General features: G+C 34.9%; 2 protein-coding genes and 1 long non-coding RNA gene across 5 annotated transcripts; 1 reads left to right on the top strand and 2 right to left on the bottom strand.

The window, feature by feature from the left end:
- Positions 1-342: 342 nt before the first annotated feature.
- On the top strand, positions 343-12128 carry Tpr2 (Tetratricopeptide repeat protein 2). Of its 2 annotated transcripts, XM_089740250.1 has the most exons (9): positions 343-425; positions 2009-2199; positions 4233-4483; positions 5419-5617; positions 5983-6121; positions 7500-7617; positions 8217-8634; positions 9122-9300; positions 11057-12128. In XM_089740250.1, exons 2-9 carry the CDS (start codon positions 2132-2134, stop codon positions 11167-11169), a joined length of 1485 nt encoding a protein of 494 aa, XP_089596376.1. In that variant the 5' UTR covers positions 343-425; positions 2009-2131; the 3' UTR covers positions 11170-12128. The 2 variants fall into 2 exon arrangements, with proteins under 2 accessions (XP_089596376.1, XP_028042455.2); XM_028186654.2 differs by lacking the exon at positions 343-425 and having other exon boundaries at positions 1595-2199.
- Positions 12129-13559: 1431 nt separating this feature from the next.
- On the bottom strand, positions 13560-16399 carry LOC114247486 (uncharacterized). Of its 2 annotated transcripts, XM_089740252.1 has the most exons (4): positions 16153-16399; positions 15773-15912; positions 15460-15659; positions 13560-13704 (listed from the first exon to the last, which is right to left on the bottom strand). In XM_089740252.1, the coding sequence occupies exons 2-4, from the start codon at positions 15881-15883 to the stop codon at positions 13605-13607; spliced, it is 411 nt and encodes a 136-aa protein (XP_089596378.1). In that variant the 5' UTR covers positions 15884-15912; positions 16153-16399; the 3' UTR covers positions 13560-13604. The 2 variants fall into 2 exon arrangements, with proteins under 2 accessions (XP_089596378.1, XP_089596377.1); XM_089740251.1 differs by having other exon boundaries at positions 15773-16399.
- Positions 16400-19162: 2763 nt separating this feature from the next.
- Positions 19163-21615, bottom strand: LOC114247444 (uncharacterized). The gene is made up of 3 exons (XR_003624881.2): positions 21449-21615; positions 21287-21355; positions 19163-19229 (listed from the first exon to the last, which is right to left on the bottom strand). It is a non-coding gene; the product is annotated as an uncharacterized LOC114247444 (long non-coding RNA).
- Positions 21616-22991: the final 1376 nt, after the last annotated feature.

The raw sequence follows: 22991 nt of genomic DNA on the forward strand, positions 1-22991 counted from the left end.
TATTCAATAAACCTTTAGACAATACAACTTATCGTATTAATTTTGTAGTTTTGTGGCTTAATCAGGCGGGAACTCAATGCTATTTTATTTGTAAACAGTCAGAATACAAAACAAATATTCAAGGTATGAAAATCTTATGTTTAATTTTATTACAAAAATATCGATTATTCTGAACTTTGTAATTTGGCTATTTATTGCTATTGATCTGTATGCCATTTTATTTGTAAACAGTCAGAATACAAAACAAATATTAAAGGTATGGAAATCTTATGATTAATTTTATTACAAAAATACCGATCTGAACTTTGTAATTTGGCTATTTATTGCCATAAATCTGTGCTACCCGCCTAAAAATGTCGTATAATGTGTATAATCTATGGTGTCCTTTTTTGTAGTCTTCAATGCAAATTGCACATAATTTATCTGTACCATGACATGGGGTAAATTGGGATCCTGGGGTAAATTGGGACAAACCTGCGGAAGATTCTCAAAGTACCTGTAGCACGGAATCTACCTAATTTTGTTTATGTTAATATTTATCAATGTATAGAAGAAAAACCAAGTTAACTATGGAAGTACTAAATATGAGTTATGTTGGTCCCAAAAATTCGTCAAATTAAATTGAAAATAGTGGTTGAAAAGTGCGTTTTAAAACAGCTTAAAGAACTTTTAAAAAAAGTAATATTATCGTTGTTTTTTCAATAAGATCACAGTTTATATAAGTTTTTAATACACCTGGAAATACCACAACAAACGGTAAGTTGCAATATTCTTATTTTAAATACAATATTTCGACAAAATAAAAAATGTATATTTTTTCCTTTCTTTTTGGGGAAAATTGGGACGTATGTAGGGTAATTGGGAACGAGATTGGAAAAATTAGGGACGAGAAAACACAAAATTGGAACGCCAAAAGACAAAATAGGGATGGCTTGTTAGGGTTGTCACTGATATCTTATAATAGATTTTTTAGCCTATACTATCACTTAATTGCGTGATGTAAAGAAGGTTAATGTGTTTATCAGTTAGTTTATGTAAGTATTATAGGTAAAAGAAAAGTATATATATAATTACTTTTTTTTCGCGACATTTACCTTGTAATATCTGCCCGGTCGTATGTTCTTTATAGCAATAAAAAAAATTTAAAGTTAAAAGAACTCAAACGAATCAAAACTTTTGTTATTTCAGAATCTATTCACGCGTCGAATCATGATTTTGTTAACATTCAAAACGCACACACAAATAAAAACAGGCCTCAGATTTTAAATGTAACATTAATTAAAAATCCGAGATATCCAATTATGAGTGAGTGAATTAATTGAGTTTAGTTATTTAGCTTAGAAAGAATTTCTTTTATTTTTATTATTATTGGCAGTAATCAGATAAAGCTGTTTTTTTATCTTATTCACCTGATCTTACTCTTGCTCAAAGATTATTTTGAAAATGTTGATTAAATAAAATTGTATTATTGCATTTCCAGTCCTTTTGTTTTCTATTTTTTATTCTATTTTATCATTTTGTTTCAGAGTTGTGATTTTTAAGGAAATTAAATAATAATTTTCTAAAATATAACATGCACATACTTTTTTTGATCATTGTATTGTTGATTATCATTCACGTCACATCGCTTCGGAATAGAAACCAGCTTAATTTACACTATGTTGTGTATTGTGCTTAAGTTATGGATTGTATTCATCATTTCGGTCCATATAAATAATTATATGGCACCTACCTATATATCGCAGTACTGCGAGTTGACAACCCTTACAAATATCCCAATTTAACCCTTAACCGTGTCAATTTACCCCGGACGCTGGGTAAATTGGGACGGCCATTATTTTACCGATTATTTCTTTAAAATGAATAATTAAAATTATGTAACGGTTTTTATCACCTAGGTACGTTCAAGACTCAACTTATTTCTTTGGTTGAGCAGTGACTATTTAATTGGAACTATTTTAAAATTCAATCTGAAGGTCGATTTTGTCCCTATTTACCCCATTGTACGGTAACAAAGAGAATAAAATACACCAGATTAATCACTAATACATCTCTCACCTGAATTTAGATGTTTATTTAGAGGACATTCATTTTGTTTCACATAAAAATAGGTACAGTCGACGAAGACGAAATGGCAGAGTCGGAAGTTCTTGATTTAGATTTAAACATTGAAGATCTTGTACCCAAAAGCCCGGAGAGGTACGTAGCAAATGCGTAAAATCTATAATTCTAACATCCTAAGAAAACATAATCATAACCCCTTTAATATTTACGGTTTTTTAATCATTAAGGGGAAATCTAATGATGCTTTTGGTTTGACCTACTTTACAATTCAAAATCTAAGTAGATTGTAACTACATCTTAAGAATTATTGATATTACGACGTTGAGTATGACGCTATACTATTCCTCATCGTGAAATTCAGGGTGGATAGATTGAGGTTTGCTCTACCTACTTCCAAAAAAAAACATTTTCGGGTTTTCTAGGAAATAAATTATATAAATTGATTATTACCTGCTGTTTAACATAGGATGCTGAAAATCAATAATTTCTTTGTTTTAAATTTGTGTTAAACTTCCGCAGTCCAAAATAATCATGTGTAACTACTTTAAAAACATCTGGTAGGGCAAATCACAAAAAGAACCCTTGGTTTTAAATTTCATGTCTTTATGACACAGACGATTATCTTAGGAGCCATAAAATTTTTATCCGTGTATGTGGTACATTCGATACAGGTCTGCTGACAAATTTATGAAAATTCAATTAAAAATTCAATTCACATGAAACTACAGATTAGTAAATATTTAGCATGTTGATTATCATTGCATTAGATGGTAGACAACTAGGATGGTTGCAACTAATGTTACCAGAGCCTTAGATGTGATATAGTGAATGCCTCTAACCAACTACGGTGAAAGTTTCAATAGTACTGTGAAATGATTGTCTCATCTTTCAAATTGGAAAGAGTCACTGATTTCTGGCAGATATAGTTAGTATGGTTATAACTCCCAAGTGCAAGCTCATCATATGCTCTGGATGTAGAAGCACCTTGGTTTTTTGTATTTATATGATTGATTGCTGGACAAAAAAATATCATTGTCCTCTGTGTAAGTCCTCTAATTTGAAGTTATTAGAAATGATGAGTTTTTCTATCTTTTGCATAGATGGGTGAACAAACTCACTGCTCCCCTGTAACATTACTTCTAGAGCCTATCATCTCAATGTTAATGCTGCCAGTCACCTTAAAATATATAGTCAGCATTAGCAGCAAACTTGTCCATTAGACAGTGAATCTATTAGTCACTTGCCTTTGTGACACCTACTCATAGAGATGGTGGTGCTATCCTAGGCCAATATCGCACAGCCAAAAATAAGCTTATAAGCTTAAGCAAATATATAAATTACTGTTTAAAGTTAAACTTTGTGTTCTGGAGCCTGTCCCATTCTGTAACTTTTGAAATATTGTGTGGAAAATTCTGACAAGGGCATTATATAACAAATACCCAATGAAATTTATTTGAACAAGATATTATGTCACGTAGGTTTTAGATAAGGAATATTTTCACCGATGTGGTGTTTAAAAGCCTCTAAAAATTTTTTTTTTTCATGTTGAACAATCATATCACAGTGGCAATGCGTAATAAATGGACTGATAATAAAGTGTCAATTTAAATTAAATGTATATAAATTTTAGTATTATACTATCACTATGCTCATTATCAGGGTGGCGCTTGTGCTTGGGGAAGTAGAAATACAAACTTATGTACCTGTAGCAGTTTGTTTCACTTTTACAAAATTCAAGAGGACCAACCACGTTCGCATTCACACAACTATCCATTGTCCGCCACATTTATACTAAAACTAAGGACCGTACAAGTAATATTTTGTACATCTAATATAATCAATTAACAATAGCCCAAGTTTTACATTTAACAGATCACTCTTCAATGGTCTAAACATTAATTGAGTATTAAATTTGTATTCATGTGAATATTGATGTCATTATTCATTATAATGCACCCTGTCTGGCATGGAACTTTCTTATTTCTGAGCAGATTTTAATTTCGTTTATCTTAAATTACTTCCCACCGGTCTTTTTTACATGATAATAAAAACAGGTTAGGTGAAACATTGGTTAGGATGGGGTTCTACAGATTCTGCAACAACATACTTCCAATATATGAATACAAAATGAATAATTAGCAAAACAACATGTACTTTTCTTTTTCAAGCCTGGCTGAAGAAAAAAAAGACAGTGGTAATTATTTATATAAGTTTAAAAATTACAAAGGAGCATTGGCTATGTATGATGAAGCCATAAAACTGTGCCCAGAAAATGCAGCATATTATGGCAACAGATCTGCATGTTACATGATGCTATGCATGTATAAGAAGGCTCTTGAAGATGCACAGAAAGCTGTATCATTGGATCCAACATTCACCAAAGGATACATACGGGCTGCGAAATGTTGTATTGCGTTAGGTAATTTATTTATTATTCAAGGTTGTTGAATACTTTATTAGTTACCATTTGTTGAAATGGTATACATTTTTTTATTAATTTTTGTCTTAATCTTTGATGAATGAAAATTACAAATGAACATATTACTTTCTCTTCATGAAAAAACCTATCTATACTAATATTATAAAGAGGAAAGATTTGTTTGTTTGTTTGTTTCGAATAGGCTCCGAAACTACTGGACCGATTTGAAAAATTATTTTTCCATTAGAAGCCGACATTGTCCCTGATGAACATAGGCTACTTTTTTAAATTTTTTTTTTATTTTTATTTTTTGGTTTCATGTGTGTTTTAATGTTTCCGAAGCGAAGCGAGGGCGGGTCGCTAGTAGAAAATATATGACATAAGGAATTTCACACAATTGTCTTAAGAAATGTAATCAAATCTTTGGCAAATATATTTGATCAGTTGCATGCCACCATAGAGATGATGAATGATAATTTTAAACATTGAAATGTTTCATTAAATACAACTAATTTTCCTTTGATTTGTTTTAAATTTATATATTTGTGTATATTTTATCTAATTGAAAACTTCAGGAAAGCCTACTAACATAGTACCGTCAATATTAGATATGTAGCACACAAAAGATCTCAGCAAAAGTATACTTTTTAAAGTTAACAACATATACTAGTATTGAACAAATTAAATAATATTTATAATTGTAAGTAAATGCGGTAATATTTTTTTTTAATTAGTTGTCCTTTAAATTCTTGTAGCTTATGAAAAGATTAAGATGAAATCATTATATTATATATTTTTTATATATTTATTCAGTTATTAGACTGCTAAAATTGTTATAGTCCCATATACCAAGTTGGTTATTTTTTTTTAATATCCACTATTAAATTTTGTAATATATATGATGTTATATCTTTAAACGTAATACTATGTTACAGGAGATCTATTAAATGGTGAGCAAGCTGTTCGACGGGCCACTGAGTTAGGTGGTGTTGAGTGTGTTAGTGGTGAATTGCGGGCATTGGAAACACTCAAACGGTTACATGAAGATGCCCAGCGTGCCCTTGATGCTAATGATTATCGACGTGTAGTGTTCTGTATGGACCGTTGCCTAGACTACAGCCCCTCTTGCACTAAGTATGTGATGTTATTGCATTCAACAACTTTATTGTATTGCATATTACAATTTGGAAGTGAGTTAAGTTTGTACTGTCCACATTTGAATATTTTTAAATATATTTAAGTACCAAATTTTATTAAAATACAAATGTATATGCCATATTGAATGTGGTCTAAGGAAATTTACTTTATTGACACAGAGTTCATACCTAAACTCTGAATTTATTGCTTTGTGTTTTTATTAATGATATTTGTAAAGAGTTTTTAATGGGTTGTGAAGATAACCACTTAAATTAGATGGGTGATTAATTTATATCACTTAAATTAGATAGGTGAGTAATAAAGTCAATAATACTGAAGACTAATATCTGATGTTTTTACAGATGTAAACTGACAAAAGCTGAATGCTTAGCATTGCTAGGACGCTGCCAGGAAGCCCAGGAGATTGCTAATGATTTACTACGACTTGATAGTCAGGATACAGAGGCTATATACGTCAGGGGACTATGTTTGTATTTTGAAGTAAGTAAAATTGCAAAATTATTAATTAAAAAAAAAGTAGTAAATATTGCACAAATACGAGTAAAACATGTACAGGGCCAAACTTAATGCTACAATACCCACTTTGATAAAGCGGCAGTACACGAGAACCCTCTCATCGTGGCCGCCGGTAACTACATTCCCGATCCTGCGGAAAGAATGGAAAGCAGTCGACGTCGCCCCAAACACGTCATTTCGGATCCTTCCGATCCACTACCGGTGCTTTTAGGTACCTCAAGCACCGGTCATCGTTCTCGTCGAACCCGTCGCTTGCGACTAAGGGCTCGTCGAGTAAATTAACCCTCAGACACAGCACACTGAGTTTCTCGCCGGGTCTTCTCAGTGGGTCGCGTTTCCGATCCGGTGGTAGATTCTGCGAAGCACGGCTCTTGCTAGGGTTCGTGTTAGCAACGCCATCAGGTTTGAGCCCCGTGAGCTCACCTACTAGTTAAGGCGACGCTGATATAGCCTCTCAAGGCTATCAGCTTAAATAGGAAAAAAAAAGCTACAGTACATTATCCACCAGAGAATCCTAGCTGATAGGGGATAATTTTTACAGTAGTGTAAAATTCAAGATTGATTATAATATAATTTACCTATATGTATACGTTATCTATATATTAATACGTGAACCAAAAACTTTGTATCCCTTTTTACGAAAAATGCGCGGACGGAAGAGTATAAAATTTTCCACACTTATAGAGAATATAGAGAAGAAGCGCACAATGCTCATAATTTTTGTAAATAATGCATAAAAGATACATTAAATCAATAAAGAAAACATTACACACACTACATACCATGTATTTGACGCACACACGCATGCATACTATTTATTGTCAAACTTTTGTTCTTGACATTTGTGGTCAATTTGAGAATAGATTGTTAATAATTGTTGATAATTGTTTGTCTTTGTTAATATTTTTTATAGTGTAGTCTTGGCGAAATTTGTGATTATAGAAGTATAAAATACAATCATAATAGTGTACAAACTTACAATTCCAATTAATTATAGTCGAATTTCGACTACTGCGGGACCCCTAGTACATATTGATGCGTGAAAGTGTGACAAAAAACATCTCATAAAAAAAAAACTTTTTTCAGCTAGTTGAATGGTTTAAACATACTTGAAGTTCAATTAAAACATCTTCAAAACAACAGCTTTGATACTAATATCAAATAAAACGGACCTTTGATTACAAAGATAAATGTCGCGTGTTAAGCGAAACGTCGCTTAAACCAAATAGCCTTTCACATCTCGATATATTATTTTCATACACAAAATCGAAAAATTAAAACAGTATTACACATAAGTGAAAAGTTAATAAATCATTAATAAAAATTCCAATATAAATTTCAGGACAGAGACGAACAAGCGTTTAAACACTTTCAACAAGTATTGCGTCTCAATCCAGATCATAAGAAAGCTGTGGAAACCTACAAGAGAGCTAAACTACTAAAACAAAAGAAAGAAGAAGGTATGTTAGTTCCTGCTATAATAACAGAGAATAACATATTTTAACATTAAACTATTAAAACTAACTCTTCTGTAGCTTTTTAATAGATAGATGGACATATTAGCTCACCTAATGCTAAGTGAATGTCGCCATCCATCTTGAGACATCCACTTTATATCCCTTTCATTAGTATAATCGATATTTGACCCTTCAAACTGGAACTATGGTTGAATACATACTCCACAGATGGATGATTGAGTAGTATTTCGAGGTAGCCTATATATTATAACCATGTTTTTTAAGAACTGATCACATCATTTCTAGCCATTCTAGTATTTCCCACTGGTGGTAGGACCTCTTGTGAGTCCGCACGGGTAGGTACCACCATCCTGCCTATTTCTGCCGTGAAGCAGTAATTCGTTTCGGTTTGAAGGGCGGGGCAGCCGTTGTAACTATACTTGAGACCTTAGAACTTATATCTCAAGGTGGGTGGCGTATTTACGTTGTAGATGTCTATGGGCTTCAGTAACCACTTAACACCAGGTGGGCTGTGAGCTCGTCCACTCATCTAAGCAATAAAATAAAATAAAAATTACATTCAATTTTATTTTTATTAATAGGTAATGAAGCTTTCAAAATGGGACGCTGGCCACAAGCCCTCGCACTTTACAACGAAGCGTTAACTATAGACAAAAACAACAGGACCGTCAATGCCAAGCTCCACTTCAATAAGGCCACCGTCTGTGCGAAGCTGAACATGCTCAATGAAACCGCCGAAGCGTGCACCGCCGCCCTCGAACTCGACGAAAACTACGTAAAGGCTCTTCTGAGACGAGCCAAATGCTACACGGAGCTCGGCGAATACGAGGAGGCCGTTAAAGACTATGAAAGACTGTACAAGATCGATAAGAGCAAACAAACCAAACAGTTGCTGCACGAGGCCAAGATGGCGCTGAAGAGATCTAAACGTAAAGATTATTACAAAATCCTTGGTGTCGACAAGAGTGCTTCAACAGACGACATTAAAAAGGCGTATAGGTTGGTACATATTATATTACATGAAAATTGTTTTTCAATGATTGATTTTTTGTAGTTCTTTGTATGTGTGCGTGTGCGTGTGTGTTTTGTATGCAATTGTCGAGATTTAACGAGAATAACGCGAACCATTGTATCATCCCTATTATTTATTTATCATGTTTTATATAATTTATCTATTCTAAGATATTAAATAAAACTTTTAATTTCATCTGAGATTCAAATCGATTGTAAAGAATTTCGTTCCTACGTTCGTTCCGTAAGGACAAGCTATAGCTAATTTTTCTAATTAAATAAGTACTTAACAAATGTTCACGATTGACTTCCACAATGAAAGAATAACATCGTGTAATAAAAATCAAACCTGCAAAATTACATTTTGCGTAATTACTGGTGGTAGGACTTCTAGGAAAAAAAAGCGTAAAAAAGGATTATAAAGCACGTTGCAATTTTTTAACAATATAACTAAAATCAATTTTATACATTTTAGGAAACGCGCTTTAGTCCATCATCCGGACAGACACGCCAGCGCCACAGAGGTGGAACGTCGCGAGCAGGAGCGTCGCTTCAAGGAAATAGGAGAAGCCTACGGCATCCTTAGCGATCCCAAGAAACGTAAACGCTACGACGACGGACACGACCTCCATGATGACGGCGCAGGAATGAGTGGTAAATTTAACAAAAAATACATTTTAATACATTTTATTTATAAAGTTCATTTAAGAGCAGTTTGTCAGCTCAAATCGTTATTAGTATGGCCCTTTTTTAAGAAATTAACAATTAAAGTAATTGTAGTAATCAAGTTAAAATTATTTATAATTTGTGTAGTTACTGGTGGTAGAACGTCTTGTGAGTCCCCACGGGTAGGTACCACCACCTTGCCTATTTGTACTGTAAAAACTAAGACCCTAGAGCTCATATCTCAAGGTAGATGGCGGCATTTACGTTATAGATATCGATGGGCTCCGGTAACCGCTTCACCAGGTGGGCCGTGAGCTCGTCCACCAACCTAAGTAATAAAAAAACTAGTAGGTAAAACTTATTATTAAAATTAATTTAACATTATGTCTATTAGTTACTTTACACTTTGTTACTTTAATAAGAAAGGACATTTATAATGAATACATTTAGTTTTTGTGCATATCTCCATAATTACTGAACAAAGGACAATGCCCATTTTCTATGGGCGTTTGGGCCCCTAAAAAAAGTTGTCGGGTGATGATGATTTTAACTTAATTTGATAGACAAAGAAATATCGTTTCATATTCAGAAAACGATTTTTATATTCTCACCCAGGTTTAAGAGAAATCTGTTTTTTTCTGCAGCTAAAATTAAGTTGTTAATTGTTTTCTTCGAAATCAATAATCGCTCTCATAATTATTTACAGTATTAAATAAGTTAATTGTGGTTAATGTTGCTAGAAATAAGCCCTTACGTACATTTTATTATTATTATATCCTCATAATAATAATAAAATGAAATGAAATCCGGAAGCCGGCAACGATATTGTTGTTGTTGTTGTTTTTAAATTCGCCAACAAGCAGGCAAAGAGCGTAGCCTATACAGCCTAGTCTGTCATAGTTATGTTTTTTATATATTTTTTATGTTAATAAAAATCCGGTGTATTTCTTTTTATTGCTTTTTGGGAGTTTTGACGTCAACTTGATGAATAGCACATTGAGTGAGCGTGAATTTCCGCAACCTTTTATCTTGAAAAAAAAAAAAACAGTCACTGCTATGTTAGCCACAGTTTTATTCCAATGCCTCAATAATCGTGAACAACGATTATTTACATTTAATACACAAAACAACACCCAATTTGTATATTATACATCACAATAAGCTATTAAAAAAACATAAAATAAAACTTCAAGTGACGCTTCACTCGGGTTGCTGCCAAAACTCTCTGATCATATATAATAAGAATAGAGTAATGGTAGGCCATTGAGATTTTTACTAATGGAATCATTAATATCTAAAAATATTAAATAATTCATGGTTTTAAGTAATAATTATTTTTACAATACATAAATATTGAATTGAACAACAATAAACTAAAAAGTCTGTGAATTATAACCATTAGCAATTTTTTTAATTTGTTGTTCAAGTCACAGACAACTCTTTCGTTTGTCAGCATATAAGTTTACTATAAGGCTGTATGAGCTAATTTTACCTTTGTCTATTGGCGAATTTAAAAACTATGGCACTCAGTTTTGGGATGTTATCAAATAAGTAATTTATTTTTTTGTAAAACAATGCCAGGGTGAAAGAAATGTTGATACATAAACTAAACAACATGAAAAAATAAGGCATAGTTTTTCAAGTACAAATAGTTTTGTCATGAAGTTGGCCCACTTTTGGGCATTGTCCTTTAAATTGATTGATTGATTGAATGAAACTGATTGAATTATGAAATTTGTTGCAGATATCGACCCTAATGTAGTATTCCAGTCCTTCTTCGGAGGTAATCGGCCGCAATTCGATTTCCACTCCGGTAGCAGTTTCCCAGGCTCTGCGTTCAGTTTCCAGTTTGGATAAATTATCAAATTACACGTAATACTACTACGCATCACCAATAAAAATCTCCCATTGGCGCATTAACATCAAGATAAAACCAAAATCATTCCATCTATAACGAAAATTCCAATTTTGTTTTTATCACGGTTTATTTTTATCATGATCATCATCAGCCTATAGCAGTCCACTGCTGGAGATAGGCCTCTCCAATTGCAGTCACCCTCAAACATATTTCCCACTTCGTCATCCGAGTGCGTTGAGCGCAAACCTGCCCAACCTTGAGGCCACACCTCTCAGTCATTTTGATTACGAGGTATGCTAATCTGCATGACAATTGGAAATTTCCACAACGTTGTCTGAAATGACTTTATTGGATTACCATGGATTATTCTGACTTGCATTAATTGGAGAGTTTGCTCATAATGGCCACGCAGGACATGCGACCTGGCGATATCGTTTATTTTATAATTTGGATATTGTATATGGCTAAACAGTTTAATGACCTTCATCATTTTATAAAGGACTGATTTATTTAAGTATCTTCTATTACAGCCTCTAGTTAATGAGTGAACAAAAAAATACATTTGTGTTTTTGTTGAACATTGTTTTCTGAATAAATGATACAAATTAGAAAGCCTGCTTTTAAACAAAAAAAACAAAATGGTAACAATAAGAAAATGCCAAACATATTTTAAGATTCGTGATGAAACAGTAAACCTAAAGATTGGTAAATGTATAATCTCTTTCGTCTTTATTAGACTATATAAGTATTTTTCAAATGTAATGCTCGTTGAAATCCCTAGTCTTTCTCGCTAAACTTTTATCAATAAACATACTAATTTGCTCCATATAAAAATAATCCTAATTAATTTTTTTATCATTGTCTTTAGTGACTGTAATTTGTTGTTTCGAACATAAGCGGTAATCAACGATTAAATTAAATGAAAATATCTTAAATTTCAATAAATACCATCACAATTTTTATTTTTTTTATTTTAACTCCTTAAAATAATGTTTTTTCTGTATTATCTATATTTAATAATATATAAATCTACAGTGGTTTTTACGGATGTTCCGTTACAACTACTGAAAACCATGCATCCGATTGACTTGAAACTTGGTATCCATGTAGAAAATACATGTACTTATGGATAGGCTCATATTTATAGGAGTGTTGGACTCCCTACATCAGTTGCGGGGGCGTTAATGATGAGAATCTTTGTGGGGGTGAGAAATAATAATGTTAATTTTATATGCCCAGCGAAGCCGACGGGTAAAGCTAGTATATAATATATATATATATATTTAATACGCTACATACTGAAATTGCTGCGTACTTTTCTGCCACGTACCGTTCCGCGTTGGAATGAACTATCTTCCACGGTGTTTTCCGAGCGCTATGACATTTCCTTCTAACGAGGCTTGCGGAAAGTACTCAAGTAGACAGCGGCTTAGCTGTGCCCCTGGCATTACTGACGACCATGAGCGACGGTATCCATATACTATCAGTAGATCGACTACCTAAAAGGGAAAAAAAATCACGCAAATTATAGTTAGCGTATTTACTGGTGATTGGGCATGTTGTGAGCTCGCATGAGTAGGTACCACCCTGCCTATTTATATGTAGTAGTGGTAGTAATGCATTCTGGTTTGAAGATCAGGACAGCCGCTTTACTATAGAACCTTGATTTAGACCTCACGTCCCAAGGTGGGTGACGGAATTAAAGTTATGTCTCCACTACCCACTTAACACCAGGTGGGCCATGAGTTCGTTCACTCGTCTAAGCAATAAAAAAAAGAAATGGAAATTTTAAATAAACAAAATTGTCCATTTTTATTTAAATTTAAATCCTATTATAGTATTTACTATGGAACATGAAAAATTTGTATAACAACAATTATGATAAAAAATTTATGGTAATAATCGCAAATGCTGCAAATTTTCAACTTGAAGAAACGAAATCGCATTACGCTATTACGCTGCATATATACGCTGCTTCACGGCAGAAATAGGCAGGATGGTGGTACCTACCCACGCGGACTCACAAGAGGCCCTACCACCAGTAAAAACCTATGATAAGCAACCCAAATGATAGCTAATTGTAAAACGAGGGAGATATTTGTAAGGGAATTAGAGTAATTAGTTGGAAGCGAAAGCGTTTTGTCATGTAGTTGACTAAACCAGCCTGACGTTCAAGGTTCAAGAGAATAAGCTAAAAAATTAATGAAAGAGTAGTCGTGAATTACTTACCTACTCTAAAATTGCCTAATAGCAAACGCAGTATAGCAAGGGTAGTTGTCTCCAAAACTTTGTCGGCAAAAGCTACAGTAATTGAGAGAAAATATCTAAGAGAACTTTATTACTAAATGTTTTTTTTTTTGTATTTCTTTATTTGTTAAAGTAAGAGACCTTTATTATCATGTTTCATTTTTATTTTCATTTCATTGCTGCAATATTAGTGAGACGTTTTCTTATTATCTTTGTTTTTCATATAAGCCATGGCCTTATCATCGGTAGACCGTTTACTTTTCGTTTTACTATCGATTCCCTCAAATCTAGAAAAAAAAAACAGGTATTGATTACTGGCTGGTGAAAAGTAGAAATCCTGAGCTGCCTAACCAATTTCGAGAAACCATAAGTCCCTTCGTACACAAAGCTACGCAAATCTTCAAAACTAATGTTGTAAACGACATTAGTATCAAGTCGCGAGTATCGAGTAGCGCACGGTCCGTACACACGACAATGAATCGCAAGACGCGAGTTTCCTGCTTAGTCAGTATACCATTACTTTAGCATCAGATATTACTTGTTTACAAAACTATGAACTGACTATGCTTAAAACTATAAAAATATACCAATCTGTTATATTAACGGCCTTTCCTACTGCTACCCAAAGCTTTTTCTCTTATTTCCTTTTTTGAGTATTCCTTTAATTTATAATTACATAAAAAAGGATATTTTTCCACTTCCGAAACAAAAATATCAAAAAATTGCTCCGCTATCTTGGAAATCGCCGAGACTTATGTAGCGAAGATCTCGACAGGCAGGTCGCGCGCGATTGGCACGACGCGAGTCGCGGGACGAATATCGGCGACGCGACTCGTGTACGAACCTCAATGGATTTCTATGGCGGTAGTCGCTTGGAGACTAAAATCGTCGAGTATCTAAGATTTGCGTAGCCTTGTGTACGAAGGGCCTAAAGGACGAAAAAGTCGTCCGTGATGACGAAAATTGTGGTACCGACTTATTCGAAACATCGGAAATAATATAATTACAATAAAAAAGTAAAAAGCTTGAAAAACGATATTTATGAAACCTGTTTGAAATTTGAAGAAAGGCATGAAGTCGTCGTGGCCTAAAGGATACGTCCAGTACATTCGTATCTAGCGATGCACCGGCATTCGAATCCCGCAGGCGGGCACCAATTTTTCTAATGAAATACGTACTTAACAAATGTTCAGGATTGAGTTCCACGGTGAAGGAATAACCTCACGTCGAGTAATAAAAATCAAAACCGCAAAATTATAATTAGCGTAATTACTGGTGGTAGGACCTCTTGTGAGTCCCCACGGGTAAGTACCACCACCCTTCCTATTTCTGCCGTGAAGCAGTACTTAATGCGTCAAACCGGGAGTATAGCTAACAAGTAACACTGGCCCTAGCAAGAGCAGTGCTTCGCAGAATCTACCACCGGATCGAAAACGCGACCTACTGAGAAGATCCGGCGTGAAACTCAGTGGGCTGTGTCTATCTATGGGTTTATTTACTTGTCGAGCACTTCGTCGCAAGCGACGGGTTCGGCGAGGACGGTGACCGGTGCTTGAGGTACCTAAAAGCACCGTTAATGGATCGGGAGGATCCCTAATGACGTGTTTAGGCTTGAGATCGAGGTTTCAAATGTAATATATATATATAGCCCCCGTACCACCTTTCAATCGAGCAGCAATAAGCAGAATGGTGCTTTTGAACTTTTCATATTTTTTTATTTATTGCTTAGATGGGTGGACGAGCTCACAGCCCACCTGGTGTTAAGTGGTTACTGGAGCCCATAGACATCTACAACGTAAATGCGCCACCCACCTTGAGATATAAGTTCTAAGGTCTCAGTATAGTTACAACGGCTGCCCCACCCTTCAAACCGAAACGCATTACTGCTTCACGGCAGAAACAGGCAGGGTGGTGGTACCTACCCGTGCGGACTCACAAGAGGTTCTACCACCAGTAGGTCATCCGTCTATACATCAAAAACAAAAAATGTACTACAGTATCACTGCACTCTCATAAAATTTTTTTTGTATTGCAAAACTTACTTTTTTATCTTGAACAGTTTCTTTTTTTGCGTTTTTATGGCTTGATGTGCAGTTTTGAAAGTTAAAACATATCGTTTTACAATGTCAACGTTTACTGTTGTATTTTCTGGATACATACGCTTTTTCCATGCTTCTCTTTCATCTAACCACATGCGTTGATATTCATATGATAGCAACCATTCGATACGTGATTTACCTTCCTGAAAACAATCCATTCCCTTCATCACCGCAATTAATGATTTTATGAATAAAATTTTAAATCGGTGCCTAATTTGTGTTTCAACAACTAGCACAACAATTAAACGCTATTTACCATAAACTTCCAAGGTTGAGGATTGTATTTAGGAAAATCAGAAGAAATTATGTTGTGAATTGGTCTGCATTGGATGGATTTCTCCCATTTAATACCAGTCATTCGTCCCATTATTAAAATCAATCCGGCCTGATAGATACCTATATGGGTAAAGATTATATAGGTATACCGAAGAAGCTAAAGGCGGATTTTAGAAAGTAATGTAATAAAAGCTCCCTAAAAAATTTGATAATGATAGGATAAGAAACTGACATCTACATTATATTAAAATTTGTATTCAAAGAGAATGTAAGGTAAGTAATCAGTTGTTTATTTTATTTGCAAATATGTATAATGAAGAGGCTTTTTACTAAAAAGCGTTTACAGATATACTTAGGTACATTTCTTATTATTTTAAAATGAAGACTCGGTTTGATAAGAAATGTAATAAGTGAAAAAAAAAATCTTTTCCTCGCGATATGTATTAAGTTATTATTTAGAGTTCTGCGGGCTACACAAACAGACACGGCATGCGGGCCGTTCTTCGCACAGCCTTATACGGACACGGTCACAACAAGGTTGCTCTTTTTCGCAATATTTTGTTTTATTATTATGGGTTCTGTAGAATGCACCAAAGTATGGTTTTCACAAGATAAAAAGTCGTCGTGGCCTAACGGATAAGACGTCCGGTGCATTCGTGTTGAAGCGATGCACCGGTGTTCGAATCCCGCAGGCCGGTACCAATTTTTCTAATGAAATACGTACTCAACAAATGTTCACGATTGACTTCCACGGTGAAGGAATAACATCATGTAATAAAAATGAAACCCGCAAAATTATAATTTGCGTAATTACTGGTGGTAGGACCTCTTGTGAGTCCGCACGGGTAGGTACCACCGTCCCGCCTATTTCTGCCGTGAAGCAGTAATGCGTTTCGGTTTGAAGGGTGGGGCAGCCGTTGTGACTATACTGAGACCTTAGAACTATATCTCAAGGTGTGTGGCGCATTTACGTTGTAGATGTCTATGGGCTCCAGTAACCACTTCACATCAGGTGGGCTGTGAGCTCGTCCACACAGCTAAGCAATAAAAAAAAAAACTGTATCAAAGTATTCAACATGAGACGTTGCATTTAAAAATGCCACGGGCTCCCTGTTCGTATTCTGTTAAAATGGATAAACCAACATACACTGTAAAACTTATACAACTTAACCGACCCAAGCAACACGGGGCAACGTAAACATAAAGCCGCCGTCGTCCGAAACATGTCAGTCATTGTATTGTCGGATCTCCCAGATCCACTCTCGGTGCTTTTAGATTCTTCAAGCACCGGTCGTCGTCCTCGAATTAGATGAGCGATCTAACTCATTGACACAGCCCACCAAGTCTCTCGCCGGATCTTCTCAGTGGGTCGCGATTCTGATACGGCGGTAGATTCTGCGAAGTAAAGCTCTTGCTAGGGCTAGTATTAGCAAATTATCTCAGGTTGGGCCCGTGAGCTCACCTACCCGTCCGCGCCTAGTTGAAATAGTCCTTGTCTACCAGCCAATAGGTAAGCAAAAAAAAGCTTCGATATGTTTCACGCAATAAAAAATCTATGTTTTACATACATGTTACAGTATTGCTAATTTATTCTCTTCTATACGATTGGACCATATTTTTGGTTCATCAGATATAACAATCAAGTTTTTGTTGTTAGGGGCCATCAATAAATTACATCACACGAATTTTGAGAGTTTTTTCCTCCCGACCTCGTCACAGGTTTTCACATTTTTAGAACCCTCCCCTCTGATGTGAACTCAAACCTTATATGCTTGTATTTAAAAATAATCGAAAGAAAAAGCCTTTGACCCCCTGCCCCTTGTCACACAATGTTTTGTTGTTCGCGCGTAATGCAAACGTTACCAGCTATATTTTAATCAGATTTTTAGGGCCGAGTCACACCGGAATGGCAGCGATGCTAGCGGCCCCAGGCGTCGCCGTTGGCGTCCTCCAGACTGCACGCGCTTAGTCTCCTCTTGACTAGTTTAGTTTCTTCATTCGGCAATGATCGTGTAATAAAAATGAAACCCGCAAAATTATAATTTGTATAATTACTAGTTGTAGGACTTCTTGTGAGTCTGCGCGGGTAGGTACCACCGCCCTGCCTATTTCTGCCGTGAAGTGTGAAGCAGTAATGCGTTTCGGTTTGAAGGGTGGGGCAGCCGTTATAACTATACTTGAGACCTTAGAACTTATATCTCAAGGTGGGTGGCGCATTTACGTTGTGGATGTCTATGGGCTCCAGTAACCACTTAACAACAGGGTGGGCAGTGGGCTCATATGGGTGGACGAGCTCACAGCTTATATAAGCAATAAAAAAATTTAAAAAAAACGTGTGTTTGGAGTGAACATGATGGAATTGGTTATTATATATGACCGCGGTGCCGCGAGCGTCCTCGTGTCGCCGCTGGCAGAACCACCGGCAAAACGCACGTGGCGCGCTTCACCGCGGGCAGGCGGCGGCTGTGTCGCGACATTTTCTAGCTTTTCAAGCGATACTAATCTTTTAAGTATATAGATAAAGTTTAAAATTATTTCACACTGAAAGTGCTCGCCGCGACGCTGCCGTTGCGGTGTGACTCGGCCCTTCCACTTGTCATGTTTAAAAAATTCATGTGGCCTTCTCACAGTTAATAGTTTAGAGGTATAGCCAGGCCATTACCTACTCTAGCTAATCCGCGAAAACAATACAAATGTAACGGACGTGACGTTAGCTGTCATGCCCTGCCGCCAGCCAAGCCGCCAAGCCATGTTAACACGCCCCCTTCCGCCGCCGCCGTCAGCCAAAGCCAACGAAGGGGGCTATAGTGTTAATGAAACAAGCCATGCCGGCCATTTCTAGCTGCTTTCTGCATTCTCGCACAAATAAAAGAACTTGTCGTTACGCTGCTGGTTTTTTTGTCACATCATTTGCAACACAAACCAAGAAGCATTCGAAAGGCAACCTTGTCAGAATCAGCGCGAATATACTTCTGAATGGCGGCCCCAATGTTCCTTTCAAGAGTTGGGTGCGTTCAATACCACGAAACATTAGACGACGGTAATAGAACCAGACCAAGTGAAATGCTCATTAGTTTAGTATTTACATGTACACGTAGTATGTAAATAAGATTTTCAAGAGTTGGGTGCGTTCAATACCACGAAACATTAGACGACGGTAATAGAACCAGACCAAGTGAAATGCTCATTAGTTTAGTATTTACATGTACACGTAGTATGTAAATAAGATTTAATTAAATTTGAGATTAATTGGTCGCTACCTACGTAATAACGTAACTTAGTAGAAGTTCTTTGTTTAATAGCTTTTCGTGGCGGCCAATATAATATTATATCAGCATAAGGTAAGCACTATTTTACAAAAACACATATATGATTTTCTGATTTTTTTATTTGATACACAACTGCATATTACTACAAGTAATTAAAGCGCCGTGTACCTGGAAAAAATAAAATAAACCATTAGTAAGCACAGGGTTCTTGTCTTATTTTACAATATATAAATTTTTGTATCTAACTATTTACTATATTTAAAATGTTGTGAAAGGTGTAAAGCTCAGATACTAATCTTTTAATTAATTCCAATTAAAAGATTTTCGCACCTTAGCTTCTTAATATTCCCTCCAATTCTTTACATTTTCTCAAGGTGAGAAAACGACTGCCTCGGAGGGTGTTTTGGCATATTAGTGTGTAGAAATCATGATTAATTTTTCAGTTACGAAAATAAAGAATCGTATTAGAAATTATATCCATATTATACAACACTAGATACTTATGGCTAGAAATTAATGTCCTGAGCAAACATGTGTACTGAAAAGTCTAACATTAATTATAGTGATAACTAAACATAGAAGACAAGGGTGTGACAAAATCAATTTAAAAATGGCAATCTCAAGACATGCAAAAATAAAATGAGATTATGAAGAAGTGGGCTTTATGAAGACAATATCACAGTGATCTATTTGGCAGATAAAAACATATTCAGTGTGTGCAGCACTGTTTGTAAAACCAGTATTGATAAGTTTATTTCCTGGTGGTACCAACAGATGCTAAGGTAGCTGTTGTAATTAAATTAAAACATAGACCTTGAATGCTAAGGTGGGCGTGGCATTCACATTGTTAAGTGTATAGGCTCCATTAACAACTTTCACGAGGTGGGTCATGATCATGTCAAGAAAAAAAAAACAATTCAAACTACTTTAAGTCTTTAAATCAATTATAATAAGTTTTATTTTTTTATTTTATTGCTTAGGTGTGTGGACGAGCTCACAGCCCACCTGGTGTTAAATGGTTACTGGAGCCCATAGACATCTACAACGTAAATGCACCACACACCTTGAGATATAAGTTCTAAGTTCTCAGTATAGTTACAACAGCTGCCCCACCCATCAAAACCGAAACACCATACTGCTTCACAGCAGAAATAGGGGTGGTGGTGGTGGTACCTACTCGTACGGACTCACAAGAGGTTCTACCACCAGTTATAAATTTCATGAATTTGAATGAACTAGTATTAAATGTAGCAGAGCGTGGTAAATTTATTTAAGTGCTTTTTGTTGTTCTGTTTAAATATAAAAAAGATACATTAGCACTTAGAAATAGTATGATCACTAAACTATTGTTTACATTATACAAACAATAGATTCAAAACGATCAGGTTACACATTTTTGCCTATTGTAATGAAATTAGGCATGTCTTGACAGTCAATACTTACAAACTGCAGACAATTTTTTCAAGAATTGTTTAGTTTGCTATATCACATGGGAAGCCTCTGTATCCAAATACTCAGTTAAAATATTACTTAGTTTCATTAAAAATGAGCATCGAAACATTTAAACCAAGAATTTATCCAGTCTGTTAAAATATAATTAATATTTTTTCCACAGATAATGCAAATTTAGTTCACTGAAAGAAAAAACTTCATTTTCCTGTTCCATTTTAGTGGTGTACTTACAGGTACCAGTATTTATTTTCTCTGTTATTAATTCACTTTTTATTTTATAGTAACACATGTTACTTTCTTAGTGGATTTGGAGTGGAACCCTTAAATCATATTTCATAAGATTAGACTCCCACAATTTTGGGTTCAGAATTCAAATTTCAGTAGGATTAGCTATAAATAATCTTTGGCGTATTGAGGAGGAAATGTAAAAGTCTGCACATGTTCCTTGGTATTTTGTAAGGTTAGGTTAGGTGCATGTTTATTTGGATTGATATGGATAGTTTAGATGTATCATTCATACAAAAAACACGCTTTCACTTTGATATTTTGAGAAATGGGTTGATGTACCGGTTGATTATTGAGTATATCATAGAAATGCTGAAGACAGTGAAGATCTTTGTTTTAAAAAATTGGGATGATGGTTAGTCAGTTTCGTATAACGTGGGGTCAAAAAATGTAAATCAATAACAAGTTAATAGTGAAGACATTAAAGAAGAGTAATGTAAGCGGTTATGCTTAATTTATTCTAAACAATATCCATCAGAGCATCTTACCGTTTATTTGGACCTCGCACGCATCTTCCTCCTTTTACGCTTTAGCCTACGCATACGCTTCTTTCGCCACTGAAACAACCAAATTGAAAACATGTTGTACTATCATGAACATTTACAACAATAAAACTTTAAAATGAACAAGTTATAAAATTAAAAAAATACCTTAGCTCTCATTTCTAAGCAACTAAAATCAAGAGAACGTTACTATTAAAAGTGTTTAATGTTTGAAGATGACAAATATTTTAATCGATTTACAGTCCGTCTACAGTGCACACTGCACAAGCGTCCGTCAAATAAGAAACGACAGAACTTGGATAAATTCGGATTTTGGAACTTTTGGAAGTGTTGCCGTGTCAGAAATTTCAAATTCCCTAGATAAATTGCTTTAGTGGCATTGTTTTAAACGATATTTTTTTAAAGACCAAGTCGATTCTAAAAACAAAGATCTGTAAGATTCCGTTTCCTGTTTTGTTATTAAACATACGCACAAGTTTTTTTTTATTAACTAGAGGTCAGTATTGATAGCTGTAATTAATATTAAAAAAGGTAACTGAAACAATCATTCGTTACTTTCAAGAAATTTAGCTACATTTAAGTACTTCAGCAATAGAAATGAGGTATGTACATATTCTAATAATAAGGCATAATTACACTTGGCTGAATTCAGACGCTACTGAATTCAGTGAAGTGTAATAGCATTAAGTAAGTTAGTCTACTGAATTCAGTAGCAAGGATGGTTTCTGACTGACTGAATCATTTAAAAGCCTAATTAGAAATGCATTTAGGAAGGTGTAATCGCATTTAGTTACTGAATGGCTTCAGTCGGCCCATAGCTCTCCGTGCGCGAGGACGTTTTAGTTTGTTTTTTGCTTTCGAATAAAAAGTATTAATTTCGGTCGCCTTTATTTAATGTGCCAGACATTTATAAATAGCCCGACATGTTTCAGAGATAGTTTTTGTCATCAGGGGTTGGGATATTGAAGAACTAAATTTTAAATCTTGATACGAATTTCCTGTTTCAAGAAATCTTAATGTTACAACCAATCTTTCTTTTGGACTTATACTATCGTAGGATTAGATATGTAATAGTTAAATAATAGATATATTATAATAGACTATCGTAGGATAGTATCCTGTTTTTGAATAAACGGTGTCACAAGGTTTAATATTAGGTCTAAACGAGATCGAATCCATTTATAGACAATTTCTGAAGTCTGCTGGTTCTAAATCACTCATAATGTTCATATTTTCTAACATTCCGCACAGCAATAATGATTTCTTCACCGATATTCTTGTTTTTATTTTTTATTTTTTTGAGAAATTTAAACAAAACACAAAAACAAAAAATTAAAAATTGTTGTTGCTTAACAATACTGGGGCCATCCTCTTACGCACACGACACGTCTTACTTCGTCGCGTTTAAGCTGACAATTGATTCAGTAACTGAATTTAGAACAGTGTACCTAATCAGAAGCTTCTAAATTTGCTTCTGAATTCAGACGGCTGAATTTAGCCAAATGTAATAAGCCTTTAAACTGTACCTTTATAGAACTTTGGAGTATGAAGGGAGGGTAAAGGTAAGGAGAATCAACTGCCTGTATTATTATGAAAATTGTCCGTCGAAATGTATTAAATTAGGTTAGCGCCACATTACCATCAGGGAAATGTTAAAGGAAGCGCCAATTATTAAATTATGTTAATATGT

The sequence above is a fragment of the Bombyx mandarina genome, chromosome 04, assembly GCF_030267445.1.
Source record: "Bombyx mandarina strain Sakado chromosome 04, ASM3026744v2".
In the NCBI taxonomy this organism is placed as follows: Eukaryota; Metazoa; Arthropoda; class Insecta; order Lepidoptera; family Bombycidae; genus Bombyx; species Bombyx mandarina.

What these genes read in the sequence shown, in the direction of transcription:
- Tpr2 (XM_089740250.1), top strand. Translation starts at nt 2,132, where the DNA reads ATGGCAGAGTCGGAAGTTCTTGATTTAGATTTAAACATTGAAGATCTT. An exon ending in GAAATGTTGTATTGCGTTAG is followed by an intron (nt 4,484 to 5,418) that starts GTAATTTATTTA and finishes ACTATGTTACAG; the next exon opens with GAGATCTATTAAATGGTGAG. An exon ending in GACTATGTTTGTATTTTGAA is followed by an intron (nt 6,122 to 7,499) that starts GTAAGTAAAATT and finishes TATAAATTTCAG; the next exon opens with GACAGAGACGAACAAGCGTT.
- LOC114247486 (XM_089740252.1), bottom strand. Translation starts at nt 15,883, where the DNA reads ATGGGACGAATGACTGGTATTAAATGGGAGAAATCCATCCAATGCAGA. An exon ending in CTCAACCTTGGAAGTTTATG is followed by an intron (nt 15,660 to 15,772) that starts GTAAATAGCGTT and finishes GATTGTTTTCAG; the next exon opens with GAAGGTAAATCACGTATCGA. An exon ending in AAACTGTTCAAGATAAAAAA is followed by an intron (nt 13,705 to 15,459) that starts GTAAGTTTTGCA and finishes TTTTTTTTCTAG; the next exon opens with ATTTGAGGGAATCGATAGTA.